Below are 18477 nucleotides of genomic sequence, written 5' to 3'. Positions count from 1 at the left end.
CTGAGAATCCTACATATCTAGCCCAAAACTTTAAATTTCCTACTATAAAGGATACCTGTAATTTTATTCTTCTGTCTTGACACAAAGTGGATAGAGATATGTCTTCTAAGTAACAATATAGCTCAACCAACAAAATGTTTTATTAGTCTAATTTCTACTTGCCTTTGAAGAACACTTGTCATTGTTTCTCATTCTTTGCTGAAAAATGTTCGTAGAATTCTTAATTTTATTACTAAAAGTACATTGCCATTGTCATCTTAAAGGCTGTTTGTCCTACCTGTAAGAGGACTAGTTCGTGTCAAGTCTTCACATTTTCAAATTTAAGTTCTCATTTTGCTTGCCATTGTTAATAAAAAAGCAATTCTGATTCTTTGGTGAACTAACAGAAGTGTTGTTGCAGGGACAAGGGAGAATAATTATTCCCTTTTTCTTGATGCTCGTGAGGCCTCAGGTGGAAAAATGCTGAATCAACCTTTAAGACAGATGCAAACAAGCTGAAGTGAATCCAAGGAAGTCTAACAAGGACATATTAAGAAAACAGACTGACCTATGACAAAGACTGTGAGAGAAAAGGGTCCATTCAGTCAAGAAACTAAAAGGCTAGGAGTACGAGAAGGCACAAATCTTCCTGTACGTAAAGAGATGAGAATGAGTAAGCTTCATTTGTGAGGTATTTTTAAAGTAGTTTCATGCATTAAGAAAAATCTTACTGTAAAAGTAACACTGATCAGGCAAGCTGTCTATGGAAGTTATGAACTCTCTGCTGCTGGGCAGCTATAAAGAACTGGTTAGACCAACATCAGATTTAGGCTGATCTAGATCACACCTGTGTGCAAATCTAGATGATCTGAAGTGCTTTGTAGCTTGCGTTTCTATGACTGTGAAGGCTAAAATCCTTTTTTCCCCTCTTTACTTTCCAAATACATTTTCTGCTGTTGGAAAATGATAATACAGGGAAAGTATTACCAAATCAGTAATTGTTAACATAATCTAGTACACCTGGATTCCCTTGTTTAACTGCTTTTGACACTGGTAAAGGTTGCATAATGTAGATTACTAAAAAAAAGAAACAAATCCTTAAAGCCATTGTGTAAGCTTTGCGCAAAGCAGTGAATTTTTATCGTAACACTGTAACTAAAACTAATGCTTCAATTTATTCAAGTAGCATTGTAGAATGTGTTGGGATTTTGATGTTTAAGTAAAGACTGAAGACATTACACTGAAGGATTAATTTTTAATGGAAACTTTTTATGGTGAACAAAAAAACCCACCCTTTTATAGGGATTAAACTTGGTAGCTAGCAAAGAAGTATATTTTGATTAGAGCAACAGGAGTGAATATTCAAAGAATAGGACAAATTTGTTTTAGAATATGCTTCTAATTCAGAAATCATGGATTGTCAGAGGTTGAGAGTTGGTCTCAGGTATGCCTCTATTTGTCCAGTCATGGATCTTTTCCTGTCTTTCAGTGTCTCTTGGATGTTTCATTCCTACTTCAGGTTCAGCAAAATTGAATTGCTTTTCATCTAAATATCTTTCCCTTCCCCCTGTCTTCCACTCACTGGTGACTTCAGTGTTCTCCTAGTCATTCAGGTTTGTGAACTTAACAACTTTAACTCTCCCCTGCCATTTTCTCTCAACTACTCTGTTACTTAGTCCTTTATTTTGTTTCTTCCCTCCCCATCAAATCTGTGCTATGTCAAATTTCTCATTTGTTGCATTGTAAATCTACCTCTGCCTCAACTTCCTCTCTGTCTGCTAAGGTAATTGTATCACTTTTGCCGTATTCCTTCCCCCCACCCCTCCGGATAAAATTCCAACCTCTCACCCTTGGCTTTTCCAATTCAGCAGAATTACCCCCACTTGTACCTCTCTCGTATTTCTTTCCTACTTCTTTTGTGCTTGGAACTAACCTTTCTTTCTCTTTCCTCCATAATAAAACCACCTTCTATTTCTGTTGGATTCCTCCAGAAAGTACTTTCCTCATATATGTTTCCTTTTTTATCATCGTATTCCTAGAGTCCTGCTGGCCCATACCATGAGCTGCCAGCTCCACTCCTACTGTGTTTTTGCAGTATCTATGTGGTGAATTTTAAAGCAATGCACATTCTGTTCTTACTCTTAAGATAATATACTGTGGATGGTTAGGGTGTGAGATACCTCATTGCCTGGCACTTTCTGCCCTGCCTTTGTTAATCCCTAGCAGTCTGTCAGACTTAGTATGAGAGCAGTACAGAAAAGAGAAGGAAAAAAAACCAAAAACGAATTATCCTGAAAATGCTGCAGGGAGGGAAAAAAAAACTATATTGCTTTTCATAGCTTTTCTAAAATATACAATGACAAATTAACATAATTAACAACTTAGTACAGAGTTAAAAATGGCAATTTTCCTTGAATAGAGCACTAAGTGCTTAATTCAGATGTCCAGGTCCAAATAATAGCCTTTTTATTGTCATGAGTAATTTTAGACCTCATAAAAAGAAAGATTTTGATGAATGTTTTCAATTACCGTAATTTCAAGAAAATCTGTTTTCCTATATAGATCTTTTTCCCTCACTTTCAGAAGATTATAGTTTCTCTGTTAAGACTGGATATTTAAGGAAAAAAACAAACTCAGTAAACTCATATGATTAGGTGTCCATTGAGAGAATTCTTGGTTGCTGTCTTAAGTGTGAAACTGAGGAATACAAATCAGCCATTTTCAGTAATATTTCATTATTTTAACCAAGTGAAATTGTATTAAAACTATTTATATATCAATTAAAAATAAAAAAGAACCCCAAAACTCAATTCAAGAGCTATTCAGGTTGCTTTTGAAAGGACTAAATTTTGTGATGCATGTCTTAGGGGAGAAGTTCTAGTGTAGATGCAACTCAGTACTTTCTGTGATAACTGTATTTTAAACTGTTATGCAAAAGGTTTTAATTAAAACTTTTCTGCCTTTGAGTAACACCATATCAACTCGAAAAGGCTGTCATATTTTTGATCTTTTATGCAGTAGGAATCCAGGCTTACATTTATTAGCTAAAGTTTAGGTGGTTAATGTTTTAGGGAATGCATTTTCATGTAACAATGGCTTAATTTTTAATTTTATTTTTTTTTCCAACTTCTACATTGACTATGCCTTAACAAATGCTAAACTGCTTCACTTTTAAACTTTGTTCAATTTAATAGTTGAAGTTAATATTTATATAGATTACTGTCTAGAAATATAAAAACAAAGACATTGGCAAGACCGTGAGTGCAATATTTGTTGAATGTGTTTGAGAGTACGGGAATTATGTACAACTTGTAACCCTTAATTATCAACAAACAATTTTATCCCTTTGTAGGTTAATGTTTTCCCTCTTGAATTCTCAATAATCTAAATGCCATCATAGCCATCATACCATCTTTTTTTTCCCTCTGTTCTTGAGCAACTCTCTTTGTCAAGGCTCTTTCTCACAATTTAAAGATTTTTTTTGTTTTCTCAGAAGTTTGAGCCAAAGATAAGTGGCTGTGCCATTTCAGTATCAGACCTTGTGTCACAGACAGCTGAACTCCTGTGAGCCTACATTTTAGGATTACAGGTTACAGAAGCTAGAATGAGTACAGAAGAGAGGACTATTTGATTGAAAGAACAGTGAAAATAGAGAAAATGAAAAGCACCTGGCTCTTTGACTTCTTCCACTCTTTGTTTTACTTGCTATTTTATATTTAGGAAAAAGAGGCAGTTAGACACTGCTAATAGATAATGGTGGCATAAAAACAAATTGATGCAAACATAGATAAGAAGTTATCGAGACTCTGGAACTTCCTTCCAGTGGGAGTGAAAACCCAACTTCCATTAAAATTGGAGCTTCATAATCTTGTTATGGGGCTGGTCCTCCTGTAGCAGACTATTGGATTTCTATAATTTAGGGAAGCCATTTATATGTATCTGATGCCTATTGAGAGAGCTGAAAATAGTATGCACTTGATGCAAATTTCTTGGAGTTGACTTCTGTTACAATTAAACTTTCTGAGATGCCAACTGTTCTGGTGATGTTCCCTAGTGCAGTCCTAGTCTGGGTCTTGCACCTCTTCCACAGGTGGGTAGTAGATCAAGCTGAGATCTTTCTTTTGCTAAGATTTCTACTAAGAGTATGTGGCATGAATGCTGTTAGTAAGCATCTCTTCGCGGTTTTAGCCTGTGATATACCTTAGGTAGTCTTAGGGCATGCACACAAATTAAGAATTGTCCATGGTGTGTTTTACAGTTGTCATAATGTTAATTATAACCCTCAGGATAGATCGGTGAGGCTTTTTAATCAAGGAAAGTGGTTTGATTCCAGGAATTTCTTAAGTAAGACAAGCAGTAGGAATGCTAAATAGAAAATCTTAAGGGAAGAACATGATTAATCCACAGTTAAAAAGAAAGAGAACTACAAGAGAATAGAGTTAAAAGGGCTATGCCATCTTGGACTGGGGTCAATCTCAATGTCTTTTCAAGCGATTTTTAACAAGAGAGAGAGGAAATGTAGCTCCACACCTCTCTAGGTCATGCCAGACTTAGGGATAAAACTGGAAAGGCTAATGGGACAGCCCAACAAGCCAGCTGGTATTCTGAAGCAGAAGAAATGCTTATTGTCATCTTAGATGCTAAAAATTTTTCTGTTCTGTTATCTTTTTTGTAATGTTTCATTACAATGCTTTTAGCTAGAAGAGGTCTTCTGTAATCTTGTGAAAAGATAAAGTGGATTTCCAGTAATCTTATGAATATATTCCACTTATCTGGTGAAGTTCTACAAACATGGTCTGTAGCACCACAGCACTAGAGCTCTCATGCAGAGCTTAGCTCTTGAAATGCATCTTTGTTGCAAGCAAATATGATAAATGTAATTTCACTAATTGCATAAATGCGCTGGGTTTGGAAAGATTGGATTCTCTGTGGAAGAAGTGTATCTTGGTGACCAATGCTGCTTGGCTTTTAGCATCATGCTGAGAGGTCACAGAAACCTTTGTTAGGGAACCTTACCACAAGCATGGATTGCTGTATTGTACTGAACTGTGGGACGCTGCATGTTGTGTTCTGGTGCTCTGGCTAAAACTTTGAGCCCTGACTGGATTTGGGAAGTACGTGCGCCTTCTGCAGACTATTCTGGTGTGCATTTGTACTCAAGAGATTTAAAGGACATATATAGCAGAATCTTTCTTACAATTCTATTCTGAGTAGCAACGTCTGTTGCTATGCTTCTGTTACCTTGGCTGCTATGAATTTCATGGTGTTCTAAAAGGCAGTTATTTAAGCATAAAATTGACAAGTAAATCAGATTGTAAAAAATTGGCTTCTGCAGCGTTTAGCTTCTGCCAGTTAAGTTGGCAGAGCTTGTGTCTATCCCTCTGCTATAAGGCTGGTTATAAGGCACTCTTGACCACTGCCTTATGTTATGCCGTTAGCAAAGACCTTTTGTCCCAAGCCAACGATGTGACATTGGGAATTGAAGCAGTAACAACAAAAAAAAAAGTTTAAAAACTATTTGTTTCATTTCCTTGAGAAATTATCATTGTCCTTGTAAGTGAGCATAAGGCTCAGTTCCGAGTTCCATGCTTTGCATCTCTGTTTAAAAAAAAGCTTCTTTCTGAACTGATAATTTTTTCTCAATGTTTCTGGAACATTCCAACTGTTTTTGTAGTGCTAGCACATCAGAAAAAAATGCAAGTACTCTTTTTAGTTTATTAATAAATAAATTAATCTATTTTGTGGAGTAGAAGCAGTTGGCCTAAAACACAGAAGATGCTTATGAGAATTGAGATATTTGTTTGTGATCTTTTGTTTCACAAACTAATAAGACACCAGATCACTGTCATACAAAGATCTAGGAAATGTGAGGGTTGTTGTCCTTTTAGCTGCAGCCTATGGCGCACTGATAAGTTCTGGCCACATTTTTCATGTGTGTTAGTGCAGCTTTGGGAAGATCTTTGGGAGATTTCTGGAAGTGAACAAAATATTAAAAAGTTTTCTGGAGTGTCATCAACTGCTGGAACACATCAAAAAGATGTTAGTAAATGGCTGAAGCCCATTGCTGATGGAAAATAAATGGAGCGGTTTTCAACACACACAGAGACAAACATTGAGAAAGGCCATTGTCATAAAACAAAGTAGAAGATGGGTTACAGGCTTTTATTTTTTACCACCAATATTCTCTGAAAGGTTTTTCATCTGAGGGAACTTAATAGAGACTTTTGCATCTCTATTTGTTTATTCCATTTAGTAAAGGCAGTTAAGGCAGGTAAGGTTTGACTGTAGGTATATAAATGAGAAAAGTAGTGTTTGTGAGTTAATCCACAAACAATTGTAGCATGAAATGTCCAGTGCAAACTTCAGATATAGCATTCTTTTCTATGGAATTGAGAAATACAAAGGCAGTGGCAATATCTGTAGTACTACCAAGACCAGACCACGTACGTTTTAGACAGAAGAGGTAGGTCAAGCACTTGCTGCTGCTGTGTCTATGTAGAATACACATCTCCAGACTCCTGACGAAAAATAACAAAATGTGGTACTTTTATAGCTCCTTTTATCTTCCTTTGCTCTGCAAGATATCTTCATTTATTGCATTTCCAAACATTTTGTTACTAGCTCCTTTCATGTTTTTAAGAACTTCTTTTTTGTCCTTTTAGTGTGTCCCTGAAGCTGAAGTCCCATCCTACTGGTACAGGGCAGATGAGGACAGATCGTCAGCTATCCAGATACAAACTGTCTCTACCAGTTGCGAAAATGTGAAAATCTGGTTTTCATATGCTATTGGAACAGATATTTTAGAAGCTTCCTAAAATGGAAGGGATTTTTTTTTTTTAAGGCAGATTTAAGTTTTGAGGATAAAAAATTAGAATTGTACTTGCTCAGAAAGTGGGAATTTGGAAGCCAAGACCCTGCAAGCTCTTAAGACAGCTTGTTACCAGGCTGCCTGATTCTCAAGCCAGCTGGCTTCAATATCTGGGTAAAGTGGCAAGAAGTCAGGCAGGATTCCAGCATGAATTTGTCAAAGCTGCACGTTGTGTGGAAAATTCTTGTTTGGTGGTGGTGGGGGGGGGAGTAGGTATTTTTCTCTTATGAAAAGTTCCAGCCAGATAGTTCTGTCTGCTTATCTAGGGGATGTTCATGAAGTAGTACATTGCGACAAATAAAAAACATAGCTAGTTTGAGATTTTGCAGGGGTTAGATGCATGAAATGTTCAGTTTGATGTTATTATCTCAGATTATCTGATCTTTCAGATTTTTAGCAATACGATGGGATAATACAAATCCTAATCCAGAAGGCAAAAACATATCCCCAATACTGTTTTTCTCTCAGAATTATTAGAAAAGAAAATATAAAGTTTTTTTGACTCCTAGTGCCAAATCATATTATTTCAAAGTAAGATGCTGATATCCTTCTTGTTAAAGGGAAGTAGAACGGTTTGAATTTCATAAGAATTATTTTTATGTATGTATATATATAAAAAAAAAAATGCCTCTTGTCTTCAGTGCTTGAAGTGTTAGATAAATTGCTGTTGGCGGATTTAATTGGTGTTTCTGAGTTTCCTTATTCTTGTTTTGTTTCTTATTATTTTGAATAATCCATTTAGCTGTAATTTCAGTTGGCTTCTGTCAAAAGGTTATCTATCAGTCAGTTAAGATGGTTTCCTTGGCAACAAGAAGTCTGGTTCTTAAGAGGCAAATGATTTCAACTTACACTCCCACTTTTTTTTTTGATGGCTAAAATTTATATAGCAGTCTGCCCTCCTATTCTCCTATTCCTCCCCCCGCCTTTTTTTTTTTTCATTTAATTCAGCTGAGAATTTGTTTCGAGGTATTGCTTGAAAAACCTGAGCATGTAGCTATTGACCGAGTAGTTTGTTTTAGCTTCTCCTTTTTTCACTCCTCTCATCTCTTAGCTCTTGACCATATGCCTTATTTCATGCTTGAAGCACAGAGGCTGGCATCCATTAAAACAATCCCTTAGTTTTTGTTCAAGTACTTTATTTATTTATTTATTTATTTATTTATTTATTTACTTATTTTCTCCTACAGTTCTCTTCCTAGCGTGAAGACAGAATTCAGCTTTTCAAAGTAATACAACAAATGTAGATTCTCAACTTTCCCTCTTTTTGTTAGGGCTGGATCTCTTCCTGTTCTTTAGAGCATGTCATAAATCTAAATCCCCTTTTGAAATAGAAGGCTTTTGTATATATAAATTTATCCACGCATTTCTAGTTTATGAACCATATCTTGTTGGATATGATGCAGTGTTGGATTGGCTTTCTCAAGGGAAGATGAATAAAGCTTCTGAGATTTGGATGTGTTTTGCTTCCCCTTTTTGCTTCCCTCTTAACTCAGCTTCTGAGTTCAGTCAGATATGCTGTTTTGTGGGACTGTCACTTAAAATTTGGAGTTTATGATAAAGCTTAATTTATGCAAATTACAGTTTTCAATTTCTATTTGCAATGTGCAAATAGTAAAATTCAGCAGATATTTATTTCAGTAAGTGTATCTCAGAAAATTCTACTTCAGCTCAATGAACTGCAAATTTGTCATCTGAAAAACAGAGTTGGACATAAAGATTAGTAAGGGGTAGAACAGTAATGGTAGTGTTACGAAACTTGATAGTACTTCTCCTCATGCTTTCTCTCCCATAGCTTGAAATGCTGCAGAAAGTACTACCTGTCTATCATGATAAGAGAATGCTGCAGAACTGGAGGGACTTGTGGGGATTATGTCTTCATGAATGGAAAAGCTGATGGGATAAGAGAAAAGACGAGGACTATCTAATTAAAATAGAGATGAAGGATAAAAGGAATAACGAATGATTTTGAGTAGACAGGTTGTGGCTTTTCCTGTCATTGTGTTCAGCAGTAGAACGTGGTGATATTCACTGAAGACTGATTAATGAATGGTAAACTGTGTGTTAAGTTTAGATGTGGGTTTTTGTTCAAGGAAACAGATTATTGCTGCAGAAAGGTATTAAAGTCAAGAATTTAACAAGGTGCGGGGGGGGTGGATTGCATCTCACTGAAACTCATTGTTTAGTGGAGTGCTGGCAAGGTAAAATATCATCATTCTGACTACCAGTCTCTAATTTTTCATGATTATAGTGAGATTATTATGAGAGGAGGTCTTAGCATATTTACTTCTCATATGTGTTCTTGGACTTTTGTCTGAAGCTATTTATGTTGCTTGTTTGAAGGAACAGGATGCTGAACTAGATAGAGGACAGGAGTTGCCATGCTGCATTAGATTTATCTTTTTATGCTCACTAGTCTTTACTAAAGCTCAGAAAAGCTGTCGTACCCTGAAAAATTCAACTTCTTGATCTGGAAGCACCCTACATTTTTAAAGTACCTTCACAGAATCCAAGAACGATGGGACTTCTGGGTTTATATTTAAATATAAATGCTGTGTTCGAGACCAAGCTTTAACCTATGTAAAATGTATTAAGGTATTGCATCTAAATGTGACTAAATAGCATGCATATTGAATTGTTTCCCTCTTTTTCCTCTACTGCTGTAATGTTCATTCTTGTATACATGTAGTGCTGTACGTTAAGAGTACTTTTTTTTCCCTCCAAACAGAACAGCACTTTTCTGATGTTGTACTTAGTGAAGAATACCTCAATCTCGGTGTAGAGCAGGTGTGCAGTTTGATATCTAGCGACAAACTTACAATTGCCTCAGAAGAGAAGGTAAGAGCACCTGTTCCACAGTATTCTTTTTATCCTTTTGTATAAGAGAGTGAGCTTGTTCTTACTGTTTCTGTAGACTGGATGCATTCTTTGTTTCCTTGGTGAAATTAAGCATGTATTGTGTTTATTTAAAGGATTTATTTCCCCCAAGTGTTGTCAGTTTGATGCTGAAAATTAATCTCCACTCTTAAAAATCCTAAAACTGTATTAAATCACATAATCCTCTGTTCCTTGAAAAAACTGGAAACTCAGTTGAATGGAAGTTCTCTCTCAGCTTCAGCAGAACAGAGAACACATGATATGTCACAGGTTTAACCAACTTATCCCTTGGGATACCAAGGGATAAATAACTTAGAAATAGTAGTTTGAAGAACAAGTATATGCCCTCTACTAACTTCAACGTAAGCACTCCCACAAAGGAATTAAAAATGGGCACTTGTATGTGTGGGGCTGTTTAGATTAACTGAACAATATGTGTTGCAAAGGAGATGGCTAGGTAGCTTGGTATAGCCAAACTTAAGTTTGAATACGGCTTGGCTCACCTTTAGCTAGATCTCATCATTTCATTTGTGAAACTGATCTTCAGTGAGGCCAGCAGATGTCCTTGAACCTCTAATGATTTTTCTGTGTAGATGCATTTGTTCTGAGCTTTTGAATCCAGATATTATCAGTTAAAAATACATTGTCTTCCTTTGTCCAAGGAGTATGTAGCTGTACCAACTCTGCTCAAATGAGCCTAAACTGTATTCAAAAGCATGTTTGGATATTGATTTGATGGCTAGATAGTGTTTCGTGCTAAACTCTTTTTTTTATACATTGGAGAAACTCTGAATGTAAGAATGATCTGTTTAACCTGTAATTAGCGAGGTCACATTGCTGTCCCCATAATAATCTGAAGGGCCGGACTGATACAAGCAATGCTACTTCTGTGGAGTATAATTAAAGTTTTAATGCTCAAGCATATGATCAGCTGTTGTGCAATATAGGAGAAACCAAGCTTGGTACTGCTTCTTCTAGTAAGATTCGATGATCAGTCATCTGAGTGATGATGTGGCATGTCAATCCTCCAAGACAGGAAGAAAAATAAGAGAATTACAATATCTCTGCTGCTTTATTGTTTGTTTACATAGTTTTTATTGGATTTACAGTATTAATGTATTAATTATTGTGTGCATTTTGTCAACTAGCCTTGAAACACTAGTAGAGATGTGGTGTAGAAAGAGACTGCCTAATGCATCTTAAGAACTTTTTATTGGATAAATATGCAAATAATGAGAGTTGTAACTGCTAGGGTTTTTTTTTTTTTCTTACATTAGGAATTGTAGTAAAGTAAAAGCTATTTTTGGGGAGACAGTGATACTTTCATAGTCATGAATCTGTAAGTCAAGGGACTCACATTTGTTTGTTTTCTGGAAGGTATTTGAAGCTGTGATAGCATGGGTAAACCATGACAAAGATGTAAGGCAGGAGCTAATGGCACGCCTGATGGAGCATGTTCGGCTGCCTTTGCTTTCCCGGGAATATTTAGTTCAGGTAAGCAAAAAGGAATAGTGATTCTTGAGCATGTGAACATTTCTGTTTATTTTTTTTTAATGCCAGGTGAATATTTTTAAATTTAAACAGTGTAATGTATTGTGTTACTGATGGTAAAAATAAACAAGAAACCACCACTGTATGTGCGTGCACGTGCATTCTTACAGTCAAATGGGGGATTGTCAAACAGGGGAAGCCACATGCATGTAATTTGTTTGTTCGGGTGACTCCTTGTCATGGCACACTAGTAATTTGAATGATCTAATTTGCTGAGGTCAAGTTACATTTCATTTGTAATATGATCATAGGATAGAATCTTTAAGGTTGGAAAAGACCTTCAGGATCATCTGGTCCAACCACGATGTTTGATACAACACTTAAATTTCAGAATTGTATCTATTAAGTTGGTTAGGACTTAAATGACAACGTAAACATTTCTTTACCTGGTTCAGATATAATGGTTGTTATTTATTTTTATTTTTAAAGTTCTGTGACATCATTTTGACTATTTTAGTGTTAGATCAAATATTTAAGATTAAAAAAAAAATCAGCTCACCATTAACATTGAATGGTTGGTAGGTGTTTAGTTTTAGAAATCTATCTTTGTGATATGAATTTCTTCCACTTTGTTTTTGTTGTTGTTGTGGTTTGTTAAAATCTCCCCTCCACCCCCACCTGCAGGTGTTCTGTACAGTCTTGTATTTGAAAAGTCAAGAAACATGTCTGATTGTGAGCAGTCTCACTGTTGTCTAACACTGTTTCTTCCACATACTAATTAAGAGAGTCTACATCTCCTGATTTCTTGTCAATGACTGCATATTGTCATCACATAAATTTATGTCTAAATGTGGTTAAACTACATTCTAAAAATTCAGTGATATGCATTTGTTCCTGTGATAAAGGCTTTATTACACTTCAGATTGTGATTTGTGTTTTACTTCCTTAACATGCTCAGACCTTGTTAAACTTCTATTAACAAACAGAGAGTTGAAGAGGAAATATTGGTTAAGAACAGCAGTGCTTGTAAAGATTACCTCATTGAAGCTATGAAGTATCACTTGCTGCCAACTGAGCAACGAGCATTGATGAAAAGCACTCGAACAAAATTGAGAACGCCTGCTAGCCTTCCAAAAGTAAGACACTTATTTTTTCCAATGTACTTATTTCTTTAAACTCTACTTTAACAGATTTGATGACAGCATTACCATCACTTATTCCAGTAAAAATTTCCATATCGGAATTATTTGTCACAAAAACATAAAAATAAAAAAAAAATGCACAGATGCTTCTGAGTTGTGGCATTTTATTTTATTTTTTTTAGCTAAGTATGATCTTTCCTTCATTTTAGAAGAAAACAAAACAAACGTCTTCTTTCCAATGATCAAGAAGTTTTGTCATAGTATTGTGGCAACTATAGTAATGGACTAGGAGACTTCATTCAGCAGATTTAGCACATTTACCTCAAAGGAACCAAAGAAGGCTGTTTTGTGATAGAATTTCACATTTCCTTTGAATATCATAGATAGTGAATTCTCATATCTACAGTCGTACTAGGATGTGAAGATATAGCAGAATCTGCTTCATTCATGGGAGGTCTGCCTAGATTGCTTCCTGCTTTTCTACCTCAAATATTTCATCTAGACACAATAATTTCAAATTGCTTGTATTTTTCAAAAAAAAAAAAAAGTTTCCTACTTTGCAAGACTCAACTTGCTTATTTAGGAGAACCATCCTTTATTTTTTAAAACTTTTTTGATCTTTCAGGTGCTATCATACATACGGAAATAATTGACAAATATTATCTCCCTTTCAGTTGATGATGGTAGTTGGAGGACAGGCACCAAAGGCAATTCGCAGTGTCGAATGCTATGATTTTAAAGAAGAACGCTGGCATCAGGTGGCTGAGTTGCCTTCCAGAAGATGTAGAGCAGGTACGTAATGCTTCAGAATTAAGGCGTCAATATAAAGCACCCTATGTTCCTTGGAACAGTAATTAAGATACTTATCTGAGAAGGGCTAAGTCTTGACTTCAGTGGTTGTCCTTCAAATTCGAATGACAGATTTGCTAGTCCGGATCTATACAGGTTTGTTTACTTAATCTTAATTTGTGTTTTGTTTTGTAATCTGTAGAATAAACTGCTTCTTCACCTGCCACAGATACAGGGGCTAAAAGTACTAAAATATTAATGTGTTATAATAATGAGCAATTTTATTATTAAAATACCTTATTATTAAATTAGATGAAGAATATGAAGTGACCACCTGATACTAAAAATGTGAAAATCTTAAAATAGCTGAGATACCTAATCAAGAAGAAATTCTGCAAGCATGATTTTCAGGAGTATGAGACATTAGTAACAAAAAAAACCATCAGAACTTCTAGTACTTAATCTGAAGGGAGTGTGGCTTTTTGACACTGTCAAAAGCCTGTGTAGTGAGTACTGTAAATTGTGTCAAGTATCTGCATGTTTAAGATAGTACGGAATAAAATAATTGACAAAGAGAAAAAAAAATGCTTAACTTTCCTCACCATTTTCCTTCTCTAGGAATGGTGTACATGGGAGGCATGGTTTATGCTGTCGGTGGTTTCAATGGTTCTTTGAGAGTTCGCACAGTAGATTCCTATGATCCGGTGAAGGACCAGTGGACAAGTGTTGCTAATATGCAAGACAGGAGAAGCACCCTGGGAGCAGCCGTATTAAATGGACTTCTTTATGCTGTGGGAGGATTTGATGGGAGTACAGGTATTTTGGCCTTTATACACTGCCTATTACTTTTCATTATTCTTGACATAAATGCATCAAATTTGAATGACTCTTAGCAGTGAGAAAACCAAGCATGAGGGTAGCCTAGCACCTTGTGGTGCGGAACATGCATTAGTTGTCATATCCTTCCACCCAGTACTGAACAGTGGGCTGTTCTCTCCAATCTAAGACTTCAGGCATCATGACTGGTGAATCTTTGACAAGTTCCCTTTCAGTAGTCCAAGTTCCTACCTCAAGGAACATGAGAGCAGAAAAATTTTCTGGTCTTTTTTGTCCTGTTTGCATGTGAAGTATAATTCTGCATTTTCATGTAGTGTAAATAGGATTATGAACAGTGTTCTTTGAATTGTGGGAAGATGTTGTACATACACAGTTCATTCTCTTCACAGATGCATTAAACCTTTTGTGCAGAGATGACCCTTTTCCTTAATAATTATTATTGATGAGCATGTGCATGTGTGAGAGAGCACTGTGACTTAGTTAAAAATCTAAAAAAAAAGAAGAATTTTTTCAGAGTACCCCAAAAGTTTTTACTAATTTGCCCATTTTCAGACACCAGGAATATGATGACTGTATTTGACTATCTAAAGGATACTTGTTATGCCTTTTGCATAGTATTTAACAGTTCTTAAATCAAAATAATTTGAATTTACAGGTATGATGAATTTTCTGGAAGGTAGACAGTACATTGCACCTAGATTTGTGGAGCAAATAATGTTATATTGTTTTCACAGGTTTATCATCAGTTGAAGTTTACAACTTAAAGACTAATGAGTGGTTTCATGTAGCTCCAATGAACACAAGAAGAAGTAGTGTTGGAGTAGGTGTTGTTGGAGGTAAGTTGACAAATTATATTAAAAAGGAGGAAGAGGAATGCAATCCTTTACCTTATTATCTTTCCCCATTTTAGAAAATGTACTTCAGATTTAGGTTTCTACTCAACCTTGACATTCAAATGGTAGGAGAAATACATAATCATTCTACTTTGTTTTGTCAAGCTTTTAGCATAGGTGCTTTAACTTTTTCCAGAGCTTGAACTGTGCATCAGGTGTGTCAGAGGCCAGCTGACAAAAACTGTGCTAACCATGCAGGCATGTCAGCAAAGCTAGAGAGCCTGATAGTGATGTAGCACTGCACTGTTGTCAGTTACGTTATCTGTGACTGACTTTGCTGGTTACATGCCAGAACAATGTCAAGGACAGTGCCAGGAAAACTGCTGACTTTCAAGGGCAACTTGGTGGTGAATAGCTTGGATATTGCTTGCACAATGCAGACGTGGGCTGGCTAATAGCTCCTGAAATGTTTTTAGGCAAGTTTTTTTTTTTTAACTGCATAGGAACCACTGCTCTTTCTCATCTGAAAATGCAAACTGTACAGCTAATTTTCATAGGAAATTTTTTGATGTTTCTAGGAAGCCTATCGGTGAACTTCCAATGTTGGACATACTTGAATTAGTTTGCCTTTGGACAATTCCTAAATTATAAACAGAATAAAGTACCTTTGTATTTCAGCTAGGCAATTCAAAATCTTTTGACTCACGTTGCTTTTGCAAGGTATAGTCTGCCTCTTGCCTCCTAAAAATGACAAGAACCATAGAGTGCTATCCTAAACAACTGACAAAAATACAATCTCACTATAACTGATTGATGACAGGTACTGAGTAGTAGCTAATTCAGAGAACAATGATTTCCCCTCTACATGTGTGACAGTACAGTCTGTGTGCATCAGAAATTTGCAGATTTCTGTTGGTTACCCTTCTAGGTAAACTGTATGCTGTTGGGGGCTACGATGGGGCATCGCGTCAGTGCCTTAGTTCAGTCGAATGCTATGATGCCAATACAAATGAGTGGAGCTATGTTGCAGAAATGAGCACTAGACGGAGTGGAGCAGGTGGGTGAACGAGACTCAGTGATCATAGTAAAAGTGAAACAGATTTGTGGTTTTAAAATTTATCTGAAAATGTAAAAGGTAAGCTAAAGTCTGAGGCTTAATGGAATGTGCTAGCCTTAAATGGCTGACATATTGTAGGTTATAATTACAAAACTTCCTACAGAGTAAGATTCAGTTTGCTGATAGTAGATATCTTTCCTTGCTTTCCCATACTTTCAATATTCCTTTTCTTCCCATACTGTCTGATGTTGTTAACATATACATGAATATGCATGGCTTGTAACAATCAATGTAGTATCTGCTAAATACTGAATTATCAAAATCTAGATGTTCAGGATGAGACAATGTTATGTCTTCAAAGATGTCTCTTTGCCAGTATAGGTCTGATTTTTCTAGTAGTGTTTTCAGGTGGACTTTACATGTGAATTGTGACTAGATTTCCAGCTCCCTGGAGGACTTGTTTTGCATTCTGATTCACTGCAGGAAATATTGTCCTTGTTCATTCTTAAGTTTGTATTACTGGTTTCATCTTATTACTTCCACTTATGTACCCTTTGTTTCATCTTCAGTAATTCTTCTCATCACCTGATGTTTACATCCTTTGGATATGTATAGGCTACTGCATGTTATCCTTCCTTATCGTTTAGCCAAGGTATATCCATTTCTTTTATAATCTTAAAAATCCCTTCTGTATTTTTATATATTTTTTTCCCTCTTGGGATTCTGAGTATGCATATTTCTCTTCAGAGACATCAAAAGTGCCTGTGGTATTCTGCTCTTGTTTAATGAAATGTTATTTCCAGAGCTCCAAATCGAAGCTAGCGTTTTCATTATCTATTATGGATTCAAGTCTTATTTACTGTTCACTGTCCTCTATTTGTCTTTTGGTATTTCAGGTTTTTTCAACTCGCTGAATTTATTTCTCTAGATGCATTCACACGAACTTTTTCAAGTCATGTTGCATGATATTATTTTTCTACATTTATTTTTTTTCAATTGTTTAGATTACTTCTTTGCCAAGTACTCAGTGGTGCTTTTTAGCAACACGTTTCAAATATCACCGGATTGTGTTCACATGCTTCAAAATTGAAAGAGATGTTGCTACAAATAAAACTGGAGGGACTTCCAGGACACTCTGTACATGATTGATAGCTATCCCAGCTTTACATTATTATAATGCCTCCCATTATTCTTTATTTATCAACTCTGAGTAGTTTTTAATATGCACAATAATGTTTAAAGTCAGTCCAAATTATTTCAGTAGGTTTTACGTGACAGTATTAACCTCATTACTAAAATTAAAATACTTAGTTGGTAACTTAATTTCAGTTAATATCCTTACAAATCAGCAAGCTGATAGGTCTCTTATTGCTAAAAATTAACATTTTGATTGTTTTTAAACAAAAAACATCCCAGTAATAAAGGAAGCACAATATGGTGCATCTTGATAAAACAGGGTTGTCTTGTGAAACTTCTAGTTCAGTTTGTGTATCTTGTTAATAAATGCTGGATTAAAAAACAGCCAGAGTTGCAGTAAGGCAGTTGTCTAATATTGGCAAGTTTAGAGGAAAATGTTTACATAAAATGGGCAAATTACTTGAATTATCGTAAAGACAAATAGTGTTGTTTGGTTCTGACAAAGGTTCATTTTGCAATCTGCCAGCAATCCTGTTTTCTCTCTCTTAAAAAAAAATGAAAAAAAAGGTCCTATACTAGATATTTGACTTTTTTCTTTTTTCTTTTTTTTTTGATGTTGAGTTAATTCTACAAGCCTAAAATGTAGTGCCTTAGATACAATAACTACAGGGATCTTTCTGCCGCTCTTCCCTATTCACTTGCCCTACAGTTGAGGACCTTGGCTGTTTACTCAGCTCTGCTGCTGTTTAAAAAAGAAATGGAGAGGAAAAAGGTAAATCTAGTCAGTTATTTCAGGTTCATATAATTGAGGAAAAGAATCAATATTCAGAGTGCCACTCTGTTAAATACATGGAACATTTTGCTTGTACTTGGGGGAGGAGGGGGTGGTAATGTGAAAATCATGACTGTTGACTGAGCTTGGCTGTAGCCGCCAGATATCTCAAAACACTGGGGCTGTTTCACCTGGCAGCAGTCCTGGTGTTGGACTAGTAGGTACCAACTAAAGATAATTTAGCTTCCTGCATTAAAACTATGTATCTCTGGTCATCTCCAGGAACTTAGACCCATCTATTCTGTTCCTACTGCTCCATCTTCTTTCAAAAGCAACTTCAGAGGTTAACCCTCAGTTACTCTTCTCCAGTACCAATTGCATCTCAGTTGATCAGAGTGGAGACAGATCTGTTTCTAGCAACGTGTTGGGATGAGGAACCTCAGATCCAGATATAGGCCATTTGGGAGGGATGAGACAGATAAGGCAGGGCCCTAAAAAATGGGCAGGAAAGAAAAGGAACAGAGGAGAACTCAGACAGCAACAAGAAGATACAGACGGAAGGAGCAAGAAATAAGGTAGGGCTTGGAACCTGGGTGTAGGATTAAGGGAGAATGAAGAAACCAAGAAATGAAGAATGTTACTAAAAATAAGGATCTGCCAAATAAAAAAATGGCAATGTAGCAGAAGGAAAACTATAT

At 36.0% G+C, this 18477-nt stretch overlaps 1 protein-coding gene across 4 annotated transcripts in view; it reads left to right on the top strand.

Annotated features, from left to right (window-relative positions):
• Nucleotides 1-18477, top strand: part of KLHL2 (kelch like family member 2) — a 57800-nt gene that overhangs the window by 35361 nt on the left and 3962 nt on the right. For 3 of the 4 annotated variants that reach the window (XM_083834092.1, XM_083834093.1, XM_083834095.1), the window contains 7 exons: nucleotides 9573-9682; nucleotides 11099-11215; nucleotides 12199-12348; nucleotides 13029-13146; nucleotides 13762-13959; nucleotides 14715-14816; nucleotides 15742-15870. In XM_083834092.1, the coding sequence (XP_083690218.1) occupies nucleotides 9573-9682; nucleotides 11099-11215; nucleotides 12199-12348; nucleotides 13029-13146; nucleotides 13762-13959; nucleotides 14715-14816; nucleotides 15742-15870 (924 nt within the window). Of the gene's footprint in view, nucleotides 1-9572; nucleotides 9683-11098; nucleotides 11216-12198; nucleotides 12349-13028; nucleotides 13147-13761; nucleotides 13960-14714; nucleotides 14817-15741; nucleotides 15871-16439; nucleotides 17298-18477 lie in introns of those variants that run through there. The other variant, XM_083834094.1, reaches the window with a different exon arrangement.

Source organism: Anser anser (genome assembly GCF_964211835.1).
Source record: "Anser anser genome assembly, chromosome: 4".
Taxonomy (NCBI): domain Eukaryota; kingdom Metazoa; phylum Chordata; class Aves; order Anseriformes; family Anatidae; genus Anser; species Anser anser.
This window is presented reverse-complemented; position numbering and strand designations above follow the sequence as displayed.